The 27691-nt window shown below is 40.8% G+C and overlaps 1 protein-coding gene across 1 annotated transcript in view; it reads left to right on the top strand.

Annotated features, from left to right (window-relative positions):
* Nucleotides 1-27148, top strand: part of LOC148838163 (netrin receptor UNC5C) — a 178758-nt gene extending 151610 nt beyond the window's left edge. Inside the window, exons 9-17 of the mRNA XM_088911356.1 lie at nucleotides 3893-4084; nucleotides 6376-6723; nucleotides 10428-10515; nucleotides 11129-11297; nucleotides 15552-15785; nucleotides 17549-17698; nucleotides 18510-18674; nucleotides 22352-22530; nucleotides 24045-27148. Of these exons, the coding sequence (XP_088767482.1) occupies nucleotides 3893-4084; nucleotides 6376-6723; nucleotides 10428-10515; nucleotides 11129-11297; nucleotides 15552-15785; nucleotides 17549-17698; nucleotides 18510-18674; nucleotides 22352-22530; nucleotides 24045-24204 (1685 nt within the window). The 3' untranslated portion in view covers nucleotides 24205-27148. The remainder of the gene's footprint in view (nucleotides 1-3892; nucleotides 4085-6375; nucleotides 6724-10427; nucleotides 10516-11128; nucleotides 11298-15551; nucleotides 15786-17548; nucleotides 17699-18509; nucleotides 18675-22351; nucleotides 22531-24044) is intronic.
* Nucleotides 27149-27691: the final 543 nt, after the last annotated feature.

Raw genomic sequence — 27691 nt, 5'->3', positions numbered from 1 at the left:
TGACACGGCATCACTGTAACAGGTCTCGGTGAGACATTGAGCCAGCACTGTAGGGCTGGTGTCTGGATATCAAAGTGGCTTGCATGTCATACTGGACAATAAGCGGTTTCTTGTGTGAGTCTCAAGAGAACTGAATTTTAACAAAGTTATTATAAATAAATTGAATCTCCCCGTGAATTCCCTCACACAATAACGGATCCACAGTGTTTAAGGATTTACAGATAATTATAATATGTTTTGCTCAGGAGCCTTTTTCTTTATTTTCAATACAAGAGTTACAGACAGCACTGACACAGGCACTGTAAGGCCATTACAAAAATCTAGTGAGCAGAAAGACTGTGTAATGACAGAATCAGAGAGTGAAGTGTTTAACAGCTCCTGAACTAAAAGCAGTGATTCAAAGTAAAGCACTTTTTGGTGTATTTCACTGTTGTTTGAGTTCTCTGTTCTTTTACTGTAAATTATAAAAGGTCTGTTTCTTTTTATGCATCATGTTATTTATTTGGGTTATGCTTTAGGCTCATTTTGATTTTTGTTTTCTGAAATCTAAATGAGGTCTTTAAAATTACATTGGTTACAGATTGTCTGTGTTGTTGGGTCTCAAGCTTTGGGTCTCATTCTGTTTTTTTCTGAAGAGTTGTGAAAGTTGGTGGCAAATCTTCTGTGCTGCCTTTGAGGCTGTGGTGTATGAATATGACAGGCGTGCAACATCTGACTTGTTGTTCACGATCAAATACAACATTTCCTATTCTGAATCCCTATACGCCTGGAGCGAAAATCCCTAGATTATTTGTTTCTTATAGTGTCACTCCTGTCAACAAATGTGCAGTGAGATGTATTAACAAGATGGGTATTAAAGTGCTCTGTACCAAACTCAGATTGAAGAACACCTTTTTATCCGTAAATAAGCTGCATAGAAAACCTCATGTTTAAATCACAAGAGAGACCTCTCATGCTGCAGGAGCATATCAGCCTGTCTGCTGCTTTTATGCTGTCTTCGGTTCGTTTTACACTTGGCAGTTATTGTTAGAAATACCTGCTATCAGTAATTGCCATCAATTAATGGTCAGAAATGGCTCTGATGTATACATCTTGATTTATTTAATCAGGGGCTTCCATCTCTGGTCCCGAGAGTAAGTCTTCTCGTTTCTGATTCAGTCCAGCTTTCAGTTACAGTACTTAATTGAAGCACTTATTCACTTAAAGGACTACTAAACACTATATCATAAAACACCAGATACCAACACTGACCACTCCAGTGCCTTAGTAGTATTTATATTCTGCACCATTTGTTTCACCATCTGCATTGCATTCTTTAAAGTACTTTTAATGATTAAAATATAAAAGGTTGGAAGCCAAGAGACTGCACATAAATTTAAGTCTGTGTCAAGCAGTACGAGTGGCTTCAGTCTTCGGAGCCTGCAGGCCTGCCCTCTGGTCACAGGCCTCACTCAATGGCTATTCAGAGCTGGGACTGTAAATGGAGTAGTTATTGTTCTTACAGTTCTGAGATACAGCGCTTCATAGCCTCCTAAGGTTAAAGTGACCTTTAGCCACAAATTTAAGAGGTTTGCAGCATAGAAGCTGAAGGCTAAGGATTGGAGTCTGCTGATGAACACAATAAAAACCCAAAGACTCTCTGGAATAATGAAAGCAATCTTGTTCGCTGTGTTACATGAGGATGTTTTTCTACTAACAGTTTCTACAAGTGAAAATCATTACCTGGAGCTGTTAAGTTACACTCATATTGCCTCCTATATTGAATTCTGACATTTCTCATTACTATTATAATTACTTTCCATGCTAATTAACTTCCACCATGCACCTTAGCCACAGCTTCCCTGGTCAGCCTTGTCATAGGACAGGGCATCCTGAGCACCTCTGTAGCTGGACTGCACCTGTCATCTTTTAACCAGAACCTTTGCAACGCAAGTGCTTTTTTTGTGAGTTGCTGTACATTTTTTAAGCAAGTCAAATTAAATAGTAAGAACTCCTCAGGATGAGATTAAAAAGACGATATACTGTATGACACCTTAATGCATCATTGTTTTAAAAATAAACATCTTCGTGCACCAAAGTGACTCAGACAATGCTGATCTCTGCTTGGCACAGTGTGGAGGGATCTCCAGTTCTGGGATTAGTGGGTTATCTGAGCTGACCGTAACTGGGAACGTCCTAAGGAACAAGCACATCTGGCCTGGTGCAACCTGAGCTGAACATTTAAAGATTCCTTACATCTCTAGGACCAGGATTGGAAACCTCAGCTGTCACTGCATTGGTCTTGTTTTTCAGGATACTTCAGGCATCAATTATTTCCTTCAACTAGTGACAATGTGTTACATTTGCAAGAGGAATTATTGTAGACCAGCATTGGTTATGACATTAATTGTCCATGTGGATTTAACTTAGTTTCAGTAATTCCAGTCTTGTCTAGTACACTTTCACAACCTTAGAGTGTTATTCAGCTTGTCAGCACATTATATATTGCTGTTAACCAACATCAGCACTTTGCAGTGTTGAAACATGTACAGTGTAAAAAGCAAATGTAGAGACTGGGGTTTATTCTAAAGTTTGGAAACCTAAAAAGATTTGCGACCATCAAGTGAGATCAGTTCACGGATTCTCTTTTCAGACAGAATCGGCTTTTCCGTAGCAGAAATCAAAGCCAGGTTTCAAGAGGCTCTAATTGTCGTTGCTTAATATAACAAAGCCTTTGGTGCAGGTGGCAGATCAGAGGCAGTGCATCCGAACTGGTAGAATTGCCTTCACACACGTTTTGTTTTTACAAATAGTTGACAGGGTTATATGAAGGACATCACGACAGTTTCGTCGTTTTGTTCATTCAGTTCTGCAACGTTGGTACAGCTGGCTTCTTCACGTTATCTCCCACCAGAACAGATGTGTGTAGGATGTTCCAGGAATGCAGTGGGTTAAGAAGGTTGAGTTGATCCAATGAAGGAAAAAGACAGAATTATTAGAATAGCGCCTTACTGATGGCACCTGCAAACCTCTTTTTCATAACATTACTCCTTCTTTAATGGTCTTGTGATTTGCATCTGATGGGCAAAACATCATATAATCTCAGCTTCTAATTTATTGTTCAACATATTGGTAACATTTTGTAACATGTACATATTTGCAATGTTTTAATACCTGACTTCTGTTTGAATTTATATTCAAAGCACATGAATTATCGGATTTATTTCATATTTGTTTGTATTATCTGTTGGCTTTGATGAGAAATAATTTCTGGCACCTGATGGTGGTCCCAGAATTAAAAAAAACATTAAAATATGAGATGCTAAAAGTACAGCCACAAGAATTTCTGTATTGTATTTTAAGAAAAGTCTGGCTCTCAATTTGAAGGAACCAGGGCACATAAGTTTGGTGACCTCTACATCTGTAGTGCAGAACTGTGTGAAAGGAATTGGTCTGAGGCAATACCTTTGAGATTCTAACCATTGATGAGTGTGACATCATTGCCATTGTGATAACAAGTGTGACATCAGTGCAATTACGACAACAAGTGTGACATCAGTGCCATTATGACAGAGTTCTCAAACAATACTTTCATGTTACCGTGAGCATCCCGATTGTTTGAAGATGAAGTGATGCCAACATACATGGTAAGCAATTGGATGCGCAGGGTTGAAGTGGAAATAAAATCTTAAATCTTCTCCTCATAGGCTCATAAGGAGCCTATAATAAACAGCCTCATTATGTTTTCACCATCAAGAGACTTCCCTTGCCAATGATATTGATCCTGAATGGTCACTTTTAATGTTATAGCGACAAAACTGAAATGTGATGGTTACTTTTGAGATATGGTCTTCCTAAGTGCCTACAATCATTCTTGAACTAATATGGCCTCCTCTGTCCTTCATATCTCCAGCTGCCCCAAGCACAGATGATGTTGCCCTTTATGTTGGCATTGTCATTGCTGTGATCATGTGCCTGGTGATTTCGGTGATAGTGGCGCTGTTTGTTTACCGCAAAAACCACCGAGACTTTGATTCGGACATCATCGACTCTTCGGCTTTAAACGGAGGATTCCAGCCTGTCAATATCAAGACTGCTAGAACAGGTAAGAAAGGACTCTACTTCTACAAAACTGTTCTTTCCTGATGATATAAGAAAGATTACAGATTTAGGAAGGTCAAATTGTTTGTGCTTTTTGTTTAATTGCAAATGTCCTAAGAGTCCTGTGGAAACACAACTGCTTTCCTTTCCCAATTTCACAGGCACAGGTGTTTTTACATACTGTACCTATTTTTATAACCAGATCCAGGCAGTTCCTGCATTTTCTCTTCAGTTCTATTTTAACAGGGATGTGCAGATCACCTGCTTCTTTCCCCACCTTGTCAGATAAACACCTTTCATATTTTCAGTTTTCACTGCTGTCAGGGGTCACTCCTTGTTAAAACAGAGTTTTATAGCCCCAAGTTTGCTTCACAGAAACCCAGTGAATTTCTGTGCAAAGGGCTCGGAATGCTAGAGGCAGATATTTTGTGCTTTGAGAGTTTGTATGAGGTTATCGAAGCAAGGAGACCTGTTCTTCCCCTATGTCACACACTTTGGAAGGAAAATTAAACAGCAAGCAAAAGAAAAATGCAATTTCATTGCCCAATACGACACTAAAGTCAAATTACATGAAGATAAAAAATGTCAGATTAGAGCTCAAACAGTCTTTATTAATCATGAATTGTTTCCCTCAGGTAAAGAAGGCGTAATTTTTATTAGGTAAAAAAATGTTATATGTATTTACAGTATTTTTATTATTCATGTTCTCCCTCCAGAGACTTTCCTGCACTGGCCTTTGGAAGACGCACATACACAATTATTTGTTAAATAAGACTGAAAATGAAAGCCAAGTGTGAAATAGATGTAATTTATGCCTGACTCCCAGACTGGTCTTGGTGGCATTTCAGGCAGCCATGCATTCGAATGCACGTCACCCAGACATGGCATTCTCTTGTGAGGAAAGTCTCGGGTTACTATTTAAATAATTATGTTTTATTATTGCGGCTGAGCTCACTGCTAATTGAATTTTAGCTGTATGAGCACATTTCAGAGCTACCAGGCAACAGCAGCTCTCACGTCAGAAAACCATCTGAATGATTCTGTGTGGAACAGCACAAAATGTCCTGAAACAGTAAACTAGAGATTGATTCCATTTGTACCATGTGTTCTGTGGAAAAAGTAGTTCAAATCCTCAATTTCTAATTACCTTAGCTAAAAATGGACTGGATACCTGCTGTGAAACTAAAATACCTCAGTGCCCAGTGACGTAAGTCCTGCATTTAGAACTGTTGCTACCCAGCCTCTCTGGGAAGCCCTCATAGTTATACAGAATATAATATGCAGACATTATTCCTGGGGATGGTGCACAGTACCATTTAATTGCTTCAGAAATGAAACACTCTGCACATCTCTGGTGGTTTAGTGAGTCAACCAGGCATGATGCCAGAGCATGAAGGAGAAGACTTGTGATGCCACTAGCGTCTTTAAGCAATTGACCAGCTTGGCCAACAGTAGCACTAGGCAAAACCCACATCCTTCATGCTGATCTGTGTTTCTGTTGTCTGCTCTTGGCCTGTCATCGTTCAGAGTGCGAACAATGAAAGGCTAAACTAAACTGTTCTGCCAGCTAATGGGGTGTCCAGTTTTTGACATCCATTTTCATGTTATCCATATTCAGCACTAAATCACTCAAATTGTGATTTCAGCACACCAATCCTGGAACACATTTGCTGTTGAACTGAGAATTAATGATCTTCATGATATTCAATTAATTGGCTCATATCCTGGCCACTTTAGAATAATTGTGATGAATAATGTCAAGTTTGAAGTTCAATAGCACTCTGTGTGCTTTCAGCACCCACTCAGCAGAATTTTATTTTTTTCTAAGCGTTCATCTGTACACCCTTTAGAGATAAACTCATTAAAAAATAAGTACTTCATGCATTCATCCCCATGCCAGTTGGTATCTGAATCAAACTGAATGTATCCCCATGCCAGTTGGTATCTGAATCAAATTGAAAATTCACAAAATTCAGAAAGGAGAGGACTTGGAGCTGTGATTTCAGTAAGGCCAGATTAAGAGGATTCTGTGTGGGCAGCTGTAGACAAGGCTAGTCTTCAAGTCCACAAGTTTCAGGAGAGATTGAGAAGGTTGTTTTTTTAAGGATTCTCTGGCTGTTTTAATATTCTGTTACTAAAGCAGAAAACTAGGCCAAGAGTGGCGGGCTCAGCTGAAGCCTAGCTCAGTGTGTGTGTTCTATGTTCTGGTGCTGCCGAGAGGTTGGGAACCAATGCAGAATACCCTCCACTGCTGGGAATCACATTCTCCCACCCTGCTGTCTCCTGCCCCCCTAGCGGACCTGCTGACTGTCCCTCCTGACCTGACATCCGCGGCCGCCATGTACCGTGGGCCCGTCTACGCCCTGCACGACGTCTCCGACAAGATCCCCATGACCAACTCCCCTCTGCTGGACCCCCTGCCCAACCTGAAGATCAAAGTGTACAACTCCTCTGGCCTGGTCACCCCGCAGGAGGACCTCTCCGACTTCTCCTCCAAGCTGTCGCCCAAGGTCACGCAGTCCCTGCTGGACAATGAGACCATGAACCTGCGCAACCAGAGCCTCGCCCGGCAGCGCGACCCCTCCTGCACGGCCGTCGGCTCCTTCAACTCCATGGGTGGCCACCTCATCATCCCAAACTCAGGTGCGTGGGAAGACCAGAGCTACCAGAGGGCTCTCCCTCGGCTGCAAAGTCCGGGACATCCTTTTCACAACTGTTTACCCAGTCAAGAGAAAAACAGAAAGGCTGGTTTGTTGCTGTCTGCAGACAGCCCATCTAATTAATTAACAGTGAACACAGCAGATAATAAGCACCATAATGTACAAATTACAGGTTCCGGGCTCTCTGCTCCATAACCATGTCACCCACTATTTAACTTAAAAAGGGAGAAGCCTAAGAAATAGAAAAGCAAATACTTTCAGTTCACTACAAAATATGTTGAGACTGTGACGGACCTGAAGCTGAGAAAGGGGTGTACTGTAGGTTACAGTGAACTCTGCACCTTCCGCAGAGGAAGTGTCGAGTGCAGTACATTCTGTACATGGATGCTTGACTGCTTGTGCAGCATTGTACCAGATTTGCACAGAGAGAATCAACTGTATTTATACCCTGCTGTATTGTGAGTGGAAAATGTTCTCTAAGTTATTGAGGCTCCAGGGAAAAGTAGATCATGTTCCAGTCCCATTTATTTCTTTGAGTGCTACCGTTCTTCTCCAGATTCAGGCACATCTAAAGATGATAGTGTGTTTTTGTCTCTCACGTAGCTAAAGCAGTGTAACCTTAAAACCGTGTGATCATAAATCGTATATACATGAGAGTGTGATCAATTCCATGTTATTTTTTCGTTAATGGAAACTAATGCCTCTTTTCCGCTGCTGGCTCTACCCTGTGTCCTCGGCTTTTCCCAAGTGTAGGCAGTGTCCTTGTCCTGTGGCTACATGGCTCAGAGGCTTTGTGGGGTACAGTGCTGTGGTTTTTTTTAAAGCCCGTGGTAGAAAAAAAAAACTTCCCCAGTAAGAGATGCCAAGAGATTGGTCTTAGAGTTTTTTACTCTGCAGCTTTTACATTTAAATGTTTAAAGCTCCTATACCTATGCATTTGGTCTAGTTTCAGCTCCCCTGGGTGCAGAAACCCCAAATCATGATATAAATTAAATGGAGCTTAAGAAATGAATTTGCAATATTTTCACATGCATTTTCTGCTAAAATATACCATCTAAAATGAAATGTTTGTGTTGCAATACAGCAGTTTCTCTTCAAACTTAAAAACACACATATTAAATTTTACATTCCTATTCCAGATAATTTTTAACAGTGGAGCAAGTATGTCTACCTTTGACTGCTTTTAAATATAATTGTATGCAGCTTATCATGGTGTCTTTTAGAAACTGACAAAGTAAAACATAAATTACTTACAACTGATGTAAAACAACAGTAGACACTATCTGGTTTAAGAGCTGAACAAAATGGAGTTTATGCCCAATATATTTTAAGCATTAGTATACACCAGTATCTTCTAACATACAATAAATTGTAACCACTTTTTAATAGTAGATGTGTTAGAAATTTCCAAATTAATTTAAATTCCAGATCAGATTCATGAGACAATTTTAAAATTCTGCTTCCAGCTCTAAGCCTGTAAGCACTGACTTTATCAATGTCTTATTTAGTCAGATTATACTTGAGATTTAGACTGTTAATGAACTACGTGTAGAATACCAGGAGCTCAATACAGCTTCAGCACTCCTTAAGTTAGTGTTTATAATGCAGTGTCATAAATAACAACCTGACACATAAATTCCCATTACAGGAAATTGTACTAATGTGTTAAATAGGGCTGACTTTATCACATTGAGCATTGCAACTGAGCAGCACGCAGAGGAGCCACATTCTGGAGCAGATGACTGGTGTATTTGCATTTACAGAAATTGAACTTCTACCCCCTCATGAAAGTCTGTTTCCTTGAGCAAATTGCTTAGTATGGAGAAGAATGCTGAAGTCGTGCCCAAGTCCAAAGTCATCCTCATCTTTTTTGCTATTGTTTAATGGGAAGGGGTCAAGGGGAATAATGCATGTAAATCAGAAAGCAGCAGAATCTGAAATACATACACACTGTGTGTTTGCAAGGAATCAATAACCAAGAGTGTTGTTATAGCCTTAGCAAGTATTAACAAGCTTGACAGGTACATTAGCTCCTGGGTATGTTCTTTTTTCCAAAAAGTGTGCTGAGATCTAAATGAGAACAGGTTGTTTCACCTTTCTCCCTTTTCCAGTATCCTGACCATTGCAGTCTTACTGTAGTTTGAGAGCAGATCAGTGGATTGCAGGAGGCTACCGGTGACTTTGCCTCAGAAATCCATTAATGTATGGAGAATTAGGTTTTAGATATTTTTCAAAACATTACTTTTAAAATTAAGCTTTTGCATCTCGTTCTCTAACCATTAGGCATTCCAGGTCTACCTTTAGATGTAGTAGAGTATGTATCATGTACAGCAGTTTAATGAGTGCTGTAATCTTAAATGCCAAGAATAGAAACTAGTGTGGTAAAGGTAATAACGTTTCATGATAAATGACCAAATGATGACATTAAAGGTACTGCTCTGCATATGTAATACTGTATTTGGAATGAGTGTGCACCTCAGGTTCAAATTTGAAAGGAAATTGTTCTAGTACTCCCATTGTTGGAAAATGTATTTCGAGCACATTTATTATTAAACGTCACCCTTTATTTGTGCAGCAGACAAGCTCAGATTCCCATCAAGCTGCAGCACATCGCTGCGCAGCGCTTGAGATCTAGAAATGAATATTATTCCCTGAGGGAGGGAATTAAATTGACTGCAAACAGTGCTTAAAACCTTCACTGGCCTCTGGTACCGGTTTTTCAAGCGGTGCTGTTGGTGTACAGAGGGATCAGGCATTGCAGTGTGGGTGCAGGTGTGTGGCAGTGTTGCCCTGCACTGTGAACATGGGATGAGAGGGCTGTGCCACAAGTTTACAAGCATGGATGTTTTGGAGAAGTTGAACAAAAAGAAAAAGTCTCTAGAGAAGAATGGAGGAGTGGAACTGAGATTGAAAAGATTTGTACTCCTGAGAGGGTTTACATTGTGACACAAAATTTCAGAGAGATGAGGCAAAGCAGAGTTCAGCACCTACATTTGTACCTGTCTACTTACTGACAACCACCCTGTCTTAGGCTGAAGTTGAAACAAGTGTGAGCTCTAAACCCACCGGACAGAATCTGCTGAACAGTGAATCCCCAGAGGAGCACTTCTGCACCCTGATGCTCCTCTGGTTCAAAGTTTAGCCTAGGTTTCTTAAAACATCGAGTACTTTTCAAAATCTTTCCAGGAGTATTTGGTGCAGTTAATTTCTGTAGACATTTTGTTTAAAAAAGACAGTGTCTTGGAAATAATGAATTCATTTGTTTTTCTTCACTCTCCTGAAATGCGTCTTGGGGAAAAAAAATACAAAAAAGTCCGCATTTCAATTTCGCTTTAATTGCCCTGTTTCGGTTTCACAGCTACAGCTCGACACCACAGTGCTTGAAAATAAATGTCATCTTTTGAAATATTCAGCACAAGGACATGAAAAATCAATGTGTTCTCTCGAATGCCACAGTGAGCTAGGAGACGACCAGTGCCTGCCTTTTTAATGCAAAAAAAATATTTAAATTTTTTTTAAAAAGTGCGTCTCTCATTTTTCATGTTTGACTCATCTAAACAATATCTGCGCAAAGGGCATGGGATGCAGGAAGACATTAATTTCTGAAACTGGCTGGCGTTTTGTTTGCCTGGTTGAGAGTCGTTCTGCGTTTGTGTTCTAGTGCCAGTGTGCTTTTCTCTCCTGCAGGGGTGAGCTTGCTGGTGCCAGCAGGGGCGATTCCCCAGGGACGAGTGTATGAAATGTATGTGACAGTTCATAGAAAAGACAACATGAGGTAGGTGCCCTGCTAGCTTACCACAAAAGAGAATAATGTAAATGGAGCTAGTTTGCAGCTTATACTCAGCATAATAGGGACAGGGGGAGTGAAATAGAAAACACTTGTGAACCTTATTTTAAAATGCTTCTGAATGTGTGACAAAATGAAATAAAAATGCCACCCCCCTACCAATTTCCCCTGTGGTTTTTTACAGTTTTCCAAATTTGGCACTTTCCCACATTTCCCAGCAAAGCTTCAGAAAATGAAGCAGAAAGTGAGGGAGTACTTACAGACCAGGAGGGGTGAAGGGTGAATTTGAATTGAGACAGAAATAGGCTTACAACTTTTGTATAGAGCTGATTATAGTATTAATTTGCCCTGGGATTTGTAATCGAATTAGTACGTGTACCCAAAGAAAACATTTAGCTCCTTATTTAAATCATTGCTTTGCTAAATCATAAAGCAAATCCAGCCCAAGATAGAAACTCGTTTACGCCGGCAAACCAGACTGGCCAGTCCGGACTGCCAGGCAGAGTGTAACACACAGAGACAGGCTCCGGCCCTGCCTGCCTGAGTTCCCCTCCTGCCACACGCAGGAGGGGAACTCAGCAGTGCCACTGTCCTTGTCCAGGCCGCCCATGGAGGACGTGCAGACTGCGCTCAGCCCCGTGGTGAGCTGTGGGCCCCTGGGGGCCCTGCTGACCCGCCCGGTCATCCTGACCATGCACCACTGCGCGGAGGCCAACGCTGAGGACTGGCAGGTCCAGCTGAAGAACCAATCGCAGCAAGGCCAGTGGGAGGTGAGCGGTCAACCCGTCCCAGGGTCTGGAATTTGCTGTATTCCTCCTTTCACATCCCTGATGTATGTTTTCTTGGAACACATTTTCCTAACAATCAAAAAACTCCCACTGTATACAGCCAGACTCTCTTCCCTGCCATCTGTCAAGTGTTTTGTCTTCATTTAAAACCAAAGTAGTGCTTTTATTTTAAATCTGTTAATTTTCCATCTCTAACATCTATCTACTGCTAATTTGTGCTTATTTACAATACAGATTATCAACTTGTATAAAAACACATATTTTGGGTTATGAGTGAGAGGGGAGGAGAGCATTTAGCATTTTGCAATGTAAATTATTCAATTTACATTGAATAATTATTGTATGCGCAGATAGTAAACACATTTCTGCACTTTTGTTTGGTAGCATTTACGGAAAGGATGTTGCTGTTTTCCTTTTCTATAGCACTTCACTTTATGCATTACCAGCTTCACTGCCAGTCTGGGATGCTTAGTTGTTGCTTTTCAGCTATCTTTTTTGGTTGATACGGTGTTAGGTATTAAGAACTAAGCCTCAAAAAAAGCAATGTCTGCTATAAGCGTTTTCCTTCTTTCGTTGTGTCTGTCATTTAATCTTGTGTTGTACATGTACCTTCCACTTCAGCAGCACATGAGAACTCATAGCATCCCCATCGTCACATCTTTGACTCCTGAGCTTAACATGAATAGTATATTCGCATAAGTGTGATGAATGGGAGGTGGCTGTGACTGCAAGTCCTGGAGCCGAGACACAGCAGGGGGTTATGTTAATTTTGAGAATAAGAAATGAAACGGGAGACAATAAAGTGAAAAAAAAAAACAAGAAAAGTCAACTTTCTTACGAAAGAGAAAACAAACCTGCTGTGCAAGTTTGGGTAAAGAGAAGGCCAGTATCCTAATTAGGACTCTGCAGATTATTGAAAGGAATTATTATAAAGAAATTTGACATACCTGTCTCTCTTAAATATCAAATTGTTTTTTTCTTTGCCACTGTTTCTGTGTTTCTGATTGCAGGAGTCTTAATTAAATGTTTAGGGATTTGTAGGAATGATGAAATTTACCTCCAGCATGACTCAAAAAATTCTCTGGTGCATTACTGTTTTGCACTTAAATCACTTAAAAAGGAAAAGCAGGGCTGTGTAGTGCCTTGTAATGTTGAAGTCTGTTCCAAGACCACTGAGGTAGAATCTTATACTTGCTGACTAAAGAAATCCACCCCTGATTTGATGAGTGTTAACAATCTCAATTTCTCAAATCTCAGAATTTTCATGTCAAACTCAAAGACTAAAGCCAGATTATTTCCAGGCAAACAATAGGCCAGGCTCAGAAACAGCGCAGCACAAAGAGGTGATAGGCCAGAGATGACACACTGGCATCTGAATAGCACAGTGAAATAGATGCACTGCCTGTTCATTTTATTCTTCTTGTCATTGTTAGTAACCCTCCCACAGGCCAGTTCAGGGGTAGAGTACCAGGGCTGCAGGGCCACAGGTTAGCATCAGAGTGGGTCTTGCCTGTTGTATTCAGACAATATTCTGGCTGCCATTGCACCAGGGTACATCTTTGTCAGTAGGTGTGAGGGACAAATGTAAGGTGGCCACCTACTTACTACTGTTCACTACTAGCTACACTGCTAGACTACCAAATGGAATAGCATTGTTTTATAAAACTTTTCTAGCTGTCAAAGTACCAATTGCAAAATGTTCAATTGGCCGCAAGAGCTGTGAGCCTTACTAATCAAAAAACCATTAGGATAACAGCATTGTCCTTCTGAGAAGTTTCTCTTATAGTCTAGAAGATGTTTTTTTCCAATGTGTAAAGTGCACACTATAATATGCTTTGATTGCAACACATATTTATTCTGTCTCCTGAAGCCCATTTCACAGCGAGGAAATGCCAACTCACAAATGTGCGCTTGCCAGTCGGGGGACCTGGAAACTAGAAACCTGCTTCAGAGCATAGGTCTCCCACTGACATCCCACTGAGATCCAGTGAGGGGGGGTGCCTTACTATGGCTGCACCTCCTCTGTGGAGCCTCATGCATGAAATAAAAATGATTTCAAAAGATTAGTAGCCGAGGGATCGTGCTGCTGCCCCTGTGTCTGAGGTTGGATTATACCCCTTCACCTGTCGTAGCCTTTTGCTCCTTACTGGCCCTGAACAAATGACAGATCTGTGTACACAGTTTACTGTCTGCTTGTTTAAAATCTGTACACAGAAAAAGCACCAAAGGAATTACAGCCTAACCCTTCTGCATTCATGCTGTATTTTTAGCTACTTAATGACAGCGTGTGACCCAGTTCATATTGAAAATAATACTACAGTAATAGTGTCAATGGATATTCATTTATATGTAAATAAGACAGATGAAAAGAAAAAGCAGGCAGCAAGTATTTATTTTTTTAGTTATTAACCTGTAAAGAAATGTTACTAGAAGCCCTGCAGAAATTAAAAAAAGAGAAGTCTTAGATTTGGAATTTTCTTTAAAGTTGTTTTCTGCAGTCAAACAAACTTGCAGACATACATGAAAGAGCAACACTTCAGTTTGACAATAACTATATTTAGTCATTTATCTCAGCATACAAGGCAACTGTAATTTTATGTTTTGCCTGCACTGAAAGATACTGTAATTCATTCTTTTATTCTCATAGGCTGTTCTTTATAATCCCTTGAAGAAGTCTTCCCCCCTGCAGAGAGGCCTAAATCTTAAGTAGTCATTCAGGAATTGTCTACTCTGCGGTTGAAAATAATTCACACTTATACCATCAATTTGCTGTATTCCACTGCATCATTCTGTAGTGTCACTGATTTTAAAAAGATGTTTGAAAGTCTTAACACTGACCTCTAGTGGTTAAACATCAAAATAAAGCTGCTCTTTTTTCTCTTGGCGACTAATCCACCTGCCTTCACTTGTGATATAGTTAAGATGCAGGGTTGGAAGGATATCAGGGAATTTGAGGTCTCTCCACTGTCAACTCCCAGTCTTTCTGAGACTCTTTCTGAGACATAGACTATGGTGCTAATGTACACCTGCACTAAAAAGTTAACAGTGGACTTTCTTCCACAAGTAATACCCTAGTGAAGCAGAGATTACTGAAAACCCTGTTAGCTAAGATAAGAATAAACATACCTGGTGCTTGACAGTATTGTAGCCAGCTGCCTGGCAAGATCCACCGGTCAGAGAACTTGAATGGAGAAACAGAGCATGTCAGAGGACAATCACTAAGGACCTGTGAGATCACAGCTGTGATGGGAAACAATGAAGTGAATAAAGATAAAGATCAATCTCTGATCTTACTTTCTACAGAGGCCAGTTGAAGGAATAGTGTTCTTCCTGTATTTCATTTTAGCACAAACTGACACAACATATACAGTAGATGACACCAGTAAATGTAATAAAACACTTGGCACCTTTTCAGCACAAATAAAAACTAATTTTGTTTTGTGTCCATGTGTGTGTTTTAACAAGAGCTTTGGTACTAAGGAAAAAAATAAATATAGCCAACAAATTAGACATTGCATTAGACAATTTCTCCCATTATTCCTGCTATAGCTGTTTCAGCCTCTCTACACACATATTAAGAGACACTAATGACCAATCATAATGCTACTGTACAATGACCAGACTTAAGTGTTTTAATTCCTTTTGCTTGTGTTACAGGGAAAATTAATGACATCTCTTGGCTTATGCAGACATACTGATTATAAATAATGGAGCAGTACAACTAACAGGGAAAAACATCACAGCTTGAATCTGTACAGAAGAGCACAGATAAAAAAGAATACATTTTATATGATTGCAATTAATATGGCCAGCATCCATTGGCAATTCTTCTGGATGCGGCTAAACCCAGCACTTCTACTGCTAAGATGTTCAATGACCTGAGGCAGCAGGCAGATGTCCATCCATCCATTATTCCCGGTGGACCTGGAGCCAGGGTCCAGTGCCCGGAGCACAGAGCCCAGAGCTGGGGCATCTCAGAAGCACAGAACACAGGGCAAGACAGAATCTTGGAGAGGACACCTGTCCATCGTGTGATGACACTAGATTACACTATAGGAGGACCCTTTGAAAAATGTACAAATAAAGCAAGGAAATAAATATACTATACCTTAATAATATTTAATATGTTTCCTGGTGCCAGTGAAAATGCGTTTGATCAGTAGAACCTGTGGTTTGTGGGTGTCAGTCCCTGGTCTTCTGCAGACCCTGAGCCGCTGACGCCGTGTGTTTCCACAGGACGTGGTGGTCGTCGGGGAGGAAAACTTCACCACCCCCTGCTACATCCACATGGACATGGAGGCGTGTCACATCCTCACCGAGACCCTCAGCACCTACTGCCTGGTGGGCCAGTCCATCAGCAAAGCGGCTGCCAAGCGGCTCAAGCTGGCCATCTTCGGTCCCATCACCTGCAGCACTCTGGAGTACCACATCCGCGTCTACTGCCTGGACGACACTCAGGACGCCCTCAAGGTAGCGCGGGCGGGGCTGTGCACTCGTCTTGGCTAATTAAATTAAACTGGGTTCATCTGCCATCTGAATGATAACATTGAGAGGCAGTTAGAACATCCTGATGCATATGCACATAAAAAAAATAGAACATGGAGTTTTATAGAGCAACAATTATGAGACTAAGCATTCTCCCAAGTATTATTTTTAAATTATATGCAGTGGTCATGAGGCAATTGCTGGACTGGATCTGGATTCAGTCTCGGCATCCTGTAGAAAAGGCTGTCATTTGCAAAGATCTGTGTGAGGCGGGTTTGTGTGTTGTGTTGTAGAGCCTCCATCACCCACCGTCTCATTTCCTGAGCTGAGCTCTTGATGGCAGCTGCTATCTCCAGCCTCTTCATCAGGGAGCAGAGACAGCGGAGTCCTGTCATGATGACAGGGTGACAGTGGCACTGTGAGGGGGCAGAGTAGGGAACAGAACAAGCTTTGGCTTGTCAAGGAGGAAGAGGCAGAGCAGAGCACACTGAGTCTGCCACTGAGACTAAGCATTGCCTTGTTTACTATACGGAGAATGGTTTGATTAAATCATGCTGTGTGTTATTTTTTCTTCTGCTTTTTATAGTTGTTGATAAACAAGTTTCAAGCTCTTTGACACCTTCAAGTCAAGTACCATTGACTGGCATGTCTGACAGCTGTTGCTTGCCAGGTTGCTGCATGTAGACAGCAAGATCAATTACGCTCTGTCGTCACATATCCTGGATGTAGAATATACAGTGCAAACCTAGTGTTCTTTAATATTTAACAGTTCTATGAAACCCAACTTTAGAAGCAGAGAAAACTAAGTAAAATGTTATTACAGTAAATGAGCATATTAAAACGAGCAGTCTTTTTGTAAGGGCAAGATTTGTAACACAACACCAAACACTGTGGAAAGCAGACATTAATTGTATACACATACTGTACGCATACAAATACACATGCTGTACTGTATATCTGATGACTTGGCAGTCATTGGCTGTGTGTTGCAACTCATAATACTGGCTTGTTATGGGAATCAGCTCGATACAACAGGAGTTTAAAATATATGCATTTACTACTTAAACCAACCTGTAACAATTATAAAATGATGTGGATTCATTAACATTTCACACACAAATACAGACCTGTAAGAATACACTGTACAAAAAATAGGCTTTATTGGTGTGGTGGTGACTTTCTAGGGTCCACCTGAGTTCCGTTGGTACTTAGGAAATCCCATTTCACTGTCCAGTCACTCTTCGTTGTAGTACTTCTCACTGGCTGTTTATAAGGTAATTTCTGGACTCACTTCTCCTCAGTGGAGGTTCACTGCTAAATGTTTGGGAGTCCTCGTCCTTCTGCCACAAGGGGGTGTTGTTTGGAATGGTATTACAATATTATATCAAGTGAGGACAGTAATGGCAATGTGTCAGGGGGCACATGTATGTGGTTGTATGTCTGCATGTGGGAGAGAAAGGCTCAAGTATCAGGAGTGTGAATGACGATTTAAACAGGCTTTTTGGCATGTGATTAGGTGGTGCAGTCAGCAAGGAAAAGAGCATTTTAATTTTTTCCCCTCTTTGTTTTTAGCCTTTGGTTTTCTGTTTCACAACAGCCATGCTGGCTGGTTTTAGCTGGGTGACATCCACAATTTTTTCAATGCCAAGGCAGGAGGGGGGAGGAGAGCATGGCCAGGCCAGGAAGAGGGGCATTCGGAGACCCCTGGTGAGACTTGACTCTAACACTGCCGCCCTGGTGTCATGCAGGAGGTTCTACAGATGGAGAAGCAGATGGGTGGAAAGCTATTGGATGAACCAAAGACTCTTCACTTCAAGGACAGCACCCATAACCTCCGGCTGTCCATTCATGACATCCCACATTCCCTCTGGAAGAGCAAGCTTCTGGCCAAGTATCAGGTAGCGTCACAAACCAGCCACCCCCAGGGCAATGGGGAAGGGGCGTGGGTCACACAGGAACAGGAGGCAGGCGCTGAGTGATTCCAGTCAAGCGAGAAAAGACCAGCTGAGTCTTTGCTTCATATTGTACCAAAACTAAAGAATTTGCAATGACTGCCACTCTCTCAAGAAGATAAAACAAATATTCAGTACTTATGTTATATACACTCAGATGGGCTTTTTTACATTGCAATAGTACCTTGACATACTTCATTTCCTTGTTATTTCAAGTTGTGCGGTATTGTACAGTATATAACATTTAAAGTTTGTTCTGCTCTTTAGTGATCTGTATTGGTGGAAGACAAGAACGTGGTTCTGACCCACCTGGGCTTCTACCCTACCCCAGACTGCCAGGGCCATCTTTAGGAAAGATGTGAACATGGCTCTCTGTTGATTAATTTGCTGTGGTTTTTAATCTGATATTTTTGAAGAGAAACACAAATTATAAAAAAAGGAATTTGTATTTCTAACTGTATTCCGAAATAAAAAAATGCCCTTGTGTGTTAAATAGATTGTCAGTCTTTAGTCTTTAACATTTTTTTTCTTCCAATTAGACACTGGAAGAAGCCTAACAAGCCTGAGCAGTATGTGTGTAGATATTAATGTCTCTAATTACCTACTCCTGTCTGCAGATTAGCTAGACGAATTCTGAATACTGAATTACGTGTTCTGGAGCAGAAGAGGTCTGTCGATAAACACAAGGAAGTGTTTATATTTGAAAAGTGGGATGAATTTCTCTCTCATGTGGGTCTTCTCATCTCTGTGCTCATAGGAAATTCCATTCTACCAGATCTGGAGCGGATCCCAGCGGAACCAGCACTGCACCTTCACACTGGAGCGGTTCAGCCTGTCCACCGCGGACTTGGCCTGCAAACTGTGCGTCAGGCAGGTGGAAGGAGAGGGGCAGATATTCCAGCTGAACAGCACCTTGTCAGAGGTAAAGAGGCTGACTTGCAGAGCCCCAGGTTTCTCCCCAGGGGTGGTTTTCCTGGATACTAACCCTTCCTCGGAGTGCACATCTGTGTCTGCTAGCAGCGTAGCATTGTTAGTCCCCTGTAGCTGTTGAACTGATGTTGATGAGTGTAATAGTGGTGACAATAATAATCCTGATAACAGCAATAGCAACTGCTCTACCAATAGTATTGGCATCACTCCCAATATATGAGGGCACACTTAAACACGAGTCTTTGAATTCTAACGCTCAATATAGAACCCGCCAGTGTTTTACTTACTCCTACCCAGGTTCATAGTTCTGCTTTTGACGCCAACAGTTGCTTTTGTATTACTAGGATGACAAGAGTAAAGCAAGATTGAAACTTTGGTAAAAGAAAGCGCTGTGTTATGACCTATAAAGAGCCGTTTGTAAAGCAGCTTTCCATTCTAAGGTTAGAAAGCATACACGCTCAAAAAAAGGCATCCTATATATTCTGTACATACAGTATGTGAAAATACAGCAATTGACCTGGATACTTTTAAATCTTCTTACCACTTGCTCGCCTACTGTGTATTAATGAAAACCGACACTGTTGAGAGCTAAACAAGCTCATTACATCTTTCAGCTGATGTCGGTTTCTTTTATCCTGCGGTACTTCACCTGTCTCTGGCGCCGGGCAAGTTCCTTGAGAGAGGAGAGGGGAAGAGGCTGATTCTCTCCCAGACGGCCCCAGTTCACACAGTTGATAAAACAAGTCTTGTTCGTTCACGAGGGGCTGCTGTGGTCCGTGTCATTGATTGTGTACTGCCCCGGCGCTTCTGCATGCCAGACTGTTGATACTGCTCACATCGGGAGGTTTTATGGCTCGCTTGCCCAAAGGGGCTAATTAGTAGCTGCTGAAATCTGAAAAACTGCCACAATAGAGACATCTTGGATTTCTTTCATTGACCCAGCAGCCTTCTTTTATTAAGTACAGCCAGCAGTCTTGAAAGTACAGGCCCCTTCAAAACTTTCCTTCTTTTCGGAACTTGACAGGGGTTAAGTAAGACCATTTAGCATATCTGAATCCGATTTCTTTCATGTGTGTTCTACAGGGGCCCAGAAAGACTCAGCAGTTAGTGTCATTCAAAGGGGAGTATTCAGAGAGATCCACACAGAAAAAAAAAACACTATACACGGTATCTGTCAGCACTGCAGAAGGAGCCTCATCCCAAGCTGTCTGTAGGATGTATTATTAACTGAATGCTCATGCCAAGATGTTATGGTCATCCCGATACAAAATCTGATGATGGTATGATGAAATACCATAATGTACTGTACTGTATATAGGAGTGTCCAGTTTATTTGTGATGTCCCTTAGTTTTGTGGCAGTATTTGCCTTCCTATTGTACAGCACTGAATGATTCATGGATATGCACATCTGTCAGCATCGTACAACTGATCCCATTCCAGCATATCACCAGTCATGCTTCTGTTATTCTGTAAAATCTGACTCTTGCTCTGTTGATCTGTAATATGATTGGAAAATTAAAAAGCTCCTACCTGTTCCTTTAAAACCAATTTTTATCAAACTTCAGATAAAAATCAACCATTTTATTGTACAACTTAATAATTTAAATTTTACGTAAGTAGTTTAATAGCAATTTGAATCAAAGTAACATACTTTATTGGTATTGGATTCCGGCATGGAAATATTTCAAATGAACTCCTGAGACATCTATTATCAAGCAGTGCCTGGAGATTTGAATGAGAAGGTAGAAAAAATGTAGTTTTGATAAATTATACAGTGGTGAAGGAGGAATTGATGCTGAACCCTCAAGGTGTGGCACTGAAAAGCCCTTCTCAGATTGATTTCACACCAGCAGGGGTCAGACATGCTTTGGAGTTGGTGAAACCATTAGATGTCCTTTGATTCAGTGTGGAAGACTGATTGCATGTTAATGTGGCACAACAATGTGAAGCGTGTGCCCTTTCACACACCTGCAGCTCCCTTCCATTTCCTATGAGGCCTGATCATGCTCAGGAGCACTGGCCTGGATTGATCATGTTTGGGCTTTCCCTTCCTTTCCTTCAGAATGACAGAGGGTTCACTCACATGTCAACGTTAGGCAACTCCAAGTTCTGAAGTATGCAGTGTAGTGACATTAGCACAAGGGAAGAGGGATTTGTCTTCATAATCTAAGAGGGATGGCGGGAATATCTGAGTGTTAAATTTTTGGAGAAAATGAAGCTGCTGCTGTTTGTTATTTTTCTTATGTTTTGGAGTTGTAAAATGTCCTTCTTGTTGGAAGACTGAATGAAGGAGGACCTGATTTAAGTAATCAAAGTCCCCAAAGCCATTAACAAAGTCAACATGACGGAATTCTTCAGAATCAACAGTGAAATACAAACCAGTGGAAACTACTGTATGTGGAAGTGCATTTAAAACTAAAAATTTAAAAAGCGAAGACACCTAGTTAGACAAAGAATTGTTGGAATCTGGAACAAGTTGCCATGTTAGTAAAGTCAATACTTCTTTCTTGAACCAGCTTGATGACAGCCTTGGATCAAATAGCTTCTATCAGCCAAATGTGCTAAAAGGGCTGACTGACAGACTCCTGTTGTTTGTAACCTTATGTTCTAAGATTACCCTCCTTAGAATCATGTTTTATTATCCAGAAACACATTACATCTATGCCCGTTGGTTTGGATTTGCATCGTGCTTTTACAGGTTTTATAGGGCATTTTAAATGCAATTGCACAGGGATAATTATGTCTAAAACACTTTGAATTGGCTGCAGGACGTCTGTTTAAAGTGAGAGGAAAATTGCAATGTTTTTTCCATCAGAACCTGGGGTCTAAGTGTTCAGTTTGGGTCACAGCTGGTTAAATAATGAATGAGCCAACATTCTGAAAGAATAAGTGGGTGCAGTGATGGCACAGGGAACAGCTCTCAAGGAGCACTGTAATCTGTTAAAGAAAAAAATGAAAGGTAATGGAAAAACACAAACTTGACCAGATGCTTCTCATCTCGGATGTAAATTCTAACAGAATCGGTGCAGAGGAGTCACACATTCCGATTAACGTGTTTTGTGTTGTATAAAAAAAAGTTGATGAGCCACTGTAATGAGGTGTGTTTTATTTAGGAAACGTGGAAAGTTTCATCTCATCTCATCATGTCTACCAATGAAAATGTTCAGCATCAAACTAGAGTCAATCAAGATGGAACTATCAAACTAACAGGGCCAAACTACAGTAAAATTGACAATATCCTTACCAGTATCCACTACAGGGATTGTGCACAATACAGTACATGCATTATAAAGACTAGAATAGGATATTCAATTCTGAAAAATGTAGAGAATCATACTCATACTTAACAGGATGCAATTTAGGAAGGTGGAGATAGATATCTTGACCATCTTACCATCTAACTGCCTATTCCACAGTTGTGAGAGGTCATCCTATTTATTTATAAATAAATAAAATTGATTTTTTTAAAATGGATTGAAAAAACAGGCCAGTCCCTTTATTTGTATCAGCAGTCCAGCCCATTGTCGTGTAGCAGAGCCTTGGTTACCATACTGGTCCTCAGACTGAACTGCACACCTGTTAAGAAAGGTCTCACTTGACATTAAAGAGGTCCACAGACTGTTTTACTCAAAATGATTGATTCCAGTACTTGGTGCTTTTGATTGCAGGACACTCAGAGCATTGACACATCCCTCATGGACCCAGCCAGCAATATAACAACTCTTGTGGGACCAAATGCTTTCCGAATCCCCCTCTCCATCCGGCAGAAGCTGTGTGGCAGTCTGGACGCCCCACAGACCAGAGGCAATGACTGGAGGATGCTGGCGCATAAGCTGAATTTGGACAGGTAAGGCCAGTACACAAAGACCACTGGAGTGCTGCAGGGGAAGGGGGGAAGGGGGGGTGGCGATGATTAAGGCTTGGGTTCCTAATCCCTAGACTGGATGGACTAGGGCTCCATCAGACCAGGAGGTAAGATCTTCGGATAAAATCAACAGACATTTGCCATGACTATATGGATCTGTTCAGAATTTGGCAGTTATTACAAAGGCAAACTGCTATTGTTGCAAGTCTGAGTTCTCTTCTGCATCTAAGCAGGTGCAGCGTCTGCAGCAGTGTCCTTGCAGAATCAGGGCTTTTCTCACCCTCTTTTTACAGTTTTAAAATCCCAGTGGTACCACTAACCACCCCCTCAAAAGAAGAAGCAAGAGCAGGCATGGGAATTTCTTGTGACCAGTTTCACAGTTAGCGAGGAGGTGATTTTTAAATTTCACAAAGGGTGCTGCTTGTATTCAGCATGTCAGAGATCTAGCCATTTTCATTTTTTTCTAGAAAAAACAAATCCTTCCAAGCAGCTCCAATTCACAGAGAGGACATATTTTAACATGGAGACGGTAGCAATGAAAAAAAAAAGGCAGGAGTGGGTCCTCGATCTGTTTAGCTGCAGTGCGAAGAGACCAAACTGGTTTTCAGCTATTGAGCTCACATCTCAGCAGGGGCCGCTTTTATCGGTGGCAGCAGTTGTGTCTCTCAGCTCAGAGCTGTGCTGACAGGCAGACAGGCGGGTGGGAGGCTGGGCTGCGTCCATCTTATTCCCGTCCCCTCTGGGCTGCGCCACAAAGCAAGCAAGATGGAGGAGAGCTAGCTGAAAAAGATTTGCTTAAATCAAGAGAGAACTAATGTTTATATGCAGTTATGGTGACTGCATACTTTTTCTTCTGTTAGGATTGATCGCCGTTAGCTCCTGGACTACAATTTGTTTTTTCTTTTCATTCATTGCTCTGTTGCTCTCATTTACATTTTATCCCCACTACCCATGGACAGGTCACTTCAAACGTCAGCTTGTGGCCTGCCTCTGTGTTTTCACACACGATGAGGTGATGAGAGTGGCCTTACTGCAATCCCAGGGGCTCTTCTTATCTGGCCAAGTGTCACACTAGGTAGTGCTGTGCCCTAGTGAGGGGAAACAGCTCCAGCACACTGGTGCCTTCGTGGTCACTGGGATCTCTGACAAGGACCTAACTGTCCTGTTTTACTGAGAGTTACTTAAGTTATAGAGTCCTGGACGAACAGTGGTTAGTATGCTTAACAGTGAACTATTATTTCTGCAAAGAAGTAATAAAACCCCCAAGAATGACACTTACTGTTCCCATGTCCACAATGTGTCTGTATGGAGAGATGCAGGGCATCTACACAACATATTAAAGCTTATTGAACAAACCAGTGTGGACTCAATAGCACCCCCAAAAACTAGTAAAGAACACTAATGCACTGCGAATATGTACACAATTTTTAAAATGCAGTTGCTTTACAACTTCCAACCAGTTCATCACCAAACGAAAAACATTTTATTTCTCCTAGGTACCTGAATTACTTTGCTACCAAATCCAGCCCTACTGGAGTCATTCTGGATCTCTGGGAGGCACAGCACTTTCCTGATGGGAACTTGAGCACGCTGGCGGCTGTCCTGGAGGAAATGGGCAGGCATGAGACGGTGGTCTCCCTGGCAACAGAACACTGACAGTGGCTGGAGAACTTGCGAGAAGATGACAACATGGCAGAAAACACACAAACACTCATGGATCCCCACCAGTCATTTCTTCTTAAAAAAAATAACAAAAGGTCTTTCATTTTTTTGAGAAAGATCCTCTCTATGAGCTTATGAAATTCAAATCATGCGCTATCTGTGATTCTGAGCAACAAAAAACTGAGGATATTCTTGTTAGCCTGGGCTGTACATTCCTTGGTACAGATAATTTTTTTGGTTGGTTTGGTTCTTTATACAGTTTCCTAGGGAACGGTTTATTCTGCTATCCATATATGTGGATGAACTTTCCTAATCCCGATTCCTAGTGCATTTATGCTCTTCGCTGTGGAAGTGTGTAAAGAAACAGAACTTGTGGTATAATCCTGACATGCCTCCCAGCTTCAAGTCTGAAGGATAACCAAATACGGCATTTAAAGTCTCCTGCGCCTCATTCTTCATGTTCCATTAACCTGAAATTACATCTGTACGCAATACGTTTATAAAAAAAAATCACATTTATTTATATATTTTCTTTCATTGTTAAAAGTATTTTTATGCTACGTTATATCATGGTTGTATTTTCATTGCTCCTTATACCGTATTTTCTTATTTGCTGTCGCCACCTAGTGGCACAATGGAAGAACAGCTACAGATAATAGACTTGTTCACTCTGTGACTACAAGATCCATTAGTGACCTGTAAATATATATACCAGTTCAATGCAGTATCTGTAAACTTTTTACTATTATTCTTATTATAATTATTTTTTTCTTGATTACTGATTTATAAACAATTTGAAAAGTCACAATTTGTTAACCCAGACTTTTATAGTTGTCTGTTTTACAGTATTTTGAGCTAAACAAAGTGAACCATCACTATCAATAAAGACGAGCCTCACGAGCTTACAAAATTATTGTGCATCTAAAACACTATTAGCGGCCACTTTAAGACAATACCTGGGTAGATGGCTAGGGAAAAAACACCTTGCACACAGTGGCCAGGCAGAATTAATGGTTACCCAATGTATGAATTATCTTGCAATAAGTAAAAGTTTTTAGTTTTTCTTAGAATTTCAAAATTAGACTACTTTTCTAAGAACCCTTCTCTATTTATAACCATTTCTGAAGATATGCAAGCAGAACGATCCTACAAAAAAAGCAACACTTGGAAGAGTTAAATCTAAGAATTTAACTGACTTTTTGCCAGACTGGTTTAACAATTAATCTGAGCTTTTAGGTTTCTTTTGCTGGAAGATTCCAGGCCCTTGTGTTGTAGAGTCAAAAAGGTTGGGGAACAGCGAGAATAGGTTAGTGTCAGAAATCATACAATCAAACACTTATCCATCATTGAAGAAGAGACTAGACAGTTAAAACAGAGCAAGCAGTTGTAAGCCTATAAGAAAGCTTACAAAGGAGAGGAGGGCATTGGTCCCAGGATCTCATCCAACTTTTCTTGAAAGAAGCCAGGGTATCAAGTTCAACCACATGGCTGGGTAGCTTGCAACAGACTCCCACAACCCTAACTATTACAATATTAACTAATGTATTACAATTTTCTTGTTGTATTGAAATGATTGAAGGGCTCTAAACATAGTCTTTCATACAGTTATTTGAATTTCAGGATGAGGTTTATTCACAAATGGTGTACAGTTGCTATATGTGCTTAAACATACAGCAGATGAAAGTTCTATGCATCAGTGTTCCTACAGAACTTTCCAGAGGATTTCAAAACCTAACACTCTTCAAAAACACATAAAAAGTAGGCTCTGTGCACATCACCCAAGTTGCCATTTTTACAAAATTTTAAAAGCAGTACTTTTAATACACCAAGACATCAAATAAGACGATTGCTAAATGTCCAACGGCATTCGCCTTCTTTGAGATGACTGTGATTAGCCAATGTCTTTACGTCTCGTTAGTCGGACGTCTTGACTTGGAGGTGAAGCCATTGTCAAGGGAAGAGACCACGTTTCTGTACCAGCATTGTTTCTGGACTACTGGGATAGATATAAGTGCACTCACTAGCCAAAATAATAGGACCACCTTCCCATAAAATGAACAGGATGTGTCAGTGTCAAATAACACGTAGACAGGAAACAGACTCCCTTCACCTTCCCGGACCTTAACTCACAGACTACAACTGTACCACAAACCACGCACAATGCTGGAATGTGCAGTTCAATCCCACACACCATTGAATCCTTAGCACAGCATCTGAACCACACACATCTGTTCATAACAATTAGGGTTTGGTACTGCAATCCTGTTTTATACAGATCCAAGAGAAACCAAGAGCCTCTTAGTTTCAGATTCAGAGTATTTCTTTGCAGCCATCTAGCAACAATCATCACACATCATTCAAAGGACAAATGTGTTTATTTTGGATTCTTTCTTATGCCGCTACGCCTGTTATTATTGGTCTATTTGGCAACAGATGTTGTACCTGCTTGGGTTGTATGTTTAAACACTCACATCTGGCAGAATGCATGTGGCTCAACACCGAGACTGAAAAATACACTAAAGGGAAACTGAAAACAGACAAAACATTTGGCGTATTTTTAGATAATGATGTAAATGAGTTATGATGTACAGAGGTCTAATTTCAGACATTTGACCATTTCTATTTCAATATATTTAACTATAGTACAAGTTACCTGTTTGGAAGTTAAGTTTTTTGTTATTTTTCCCTCTTGTAATAGGTGGCTGATTTTCAAAAGCTGTGTCTACTATGCAAACTTGGCATCCTTTATAAAATGTACTAACAGAAAAGTGCTAGCAATTGCATTCTTTTTACTTTTTCAGTATAGTGATGGTGTGGGTCACTTCCTCTGGCACGCTTCAGAACTCAGTTTCTTGCAAATGCTTGCATCTCTTCTGTCAAGTCTATGTACAAAGTGTAAGAAAGAATTTTTAAACAAGTAATAAATTATATTTATAAGCAACACCTGAATACAGTTTGCACCACGCTGTTATGCTTTCTTTTTCAAATCTCGCAGACTTCTTCCTTTCCCTCCACGATCAGATCCAGGCGGAAGAGAGGAACCCCCTTCCCTTCACACCATGTTCAACCCAATGGCTGTACACTATCAGTTATACACCAAGTAATTTCAGGATCACTTGTTGCAAAAACCAAATGCTCCAATATAATTGGACAATATTGCATTCAGATTCACTAATCAGCCATTTCAAAGCCCATTTACTGGTTACCATTATGACTTGTCCCAACTGAAACAACAGCATTTAGAAAACCATTTTTTAGCCTTGGGACACTTGGGAAAAAAAAGTCGCCTACTGAGCTTCTACAGACCAAACAGGTGAAACGGATTTTAGTTGAACACATTTTCCTAAATTCTTTATAACATGGAGCAAAATAAACGCAAGCTTCTGGCTCTCTGCTTCCTTTCCATTCACTTCACACTTCTCCACTTTCATCAACCAGCTTCTCTGCTCCGATTCACCGCCACGGCCAGTCAGCTTAGTGT

Source organism: Atractosteus spatula, chromosome 3, assembly GCF_055471065.1.
Source record: "Atractosteus spatula isolate fAtrSpa1 chromosome 3, fAtrSpa1.hap1, whole genome shotgun sequence".
NCBI lineage: Eukaryota > Metazoa > Chordata > Actinopteri > Semionotiformes > Lepisosteidae > Atractosteus > Atractosteus spatula.
Note: the sequence above shows the minus strand (reverse complement) of the source record. Positions and strands in the feature narration are given on the sequence as shown.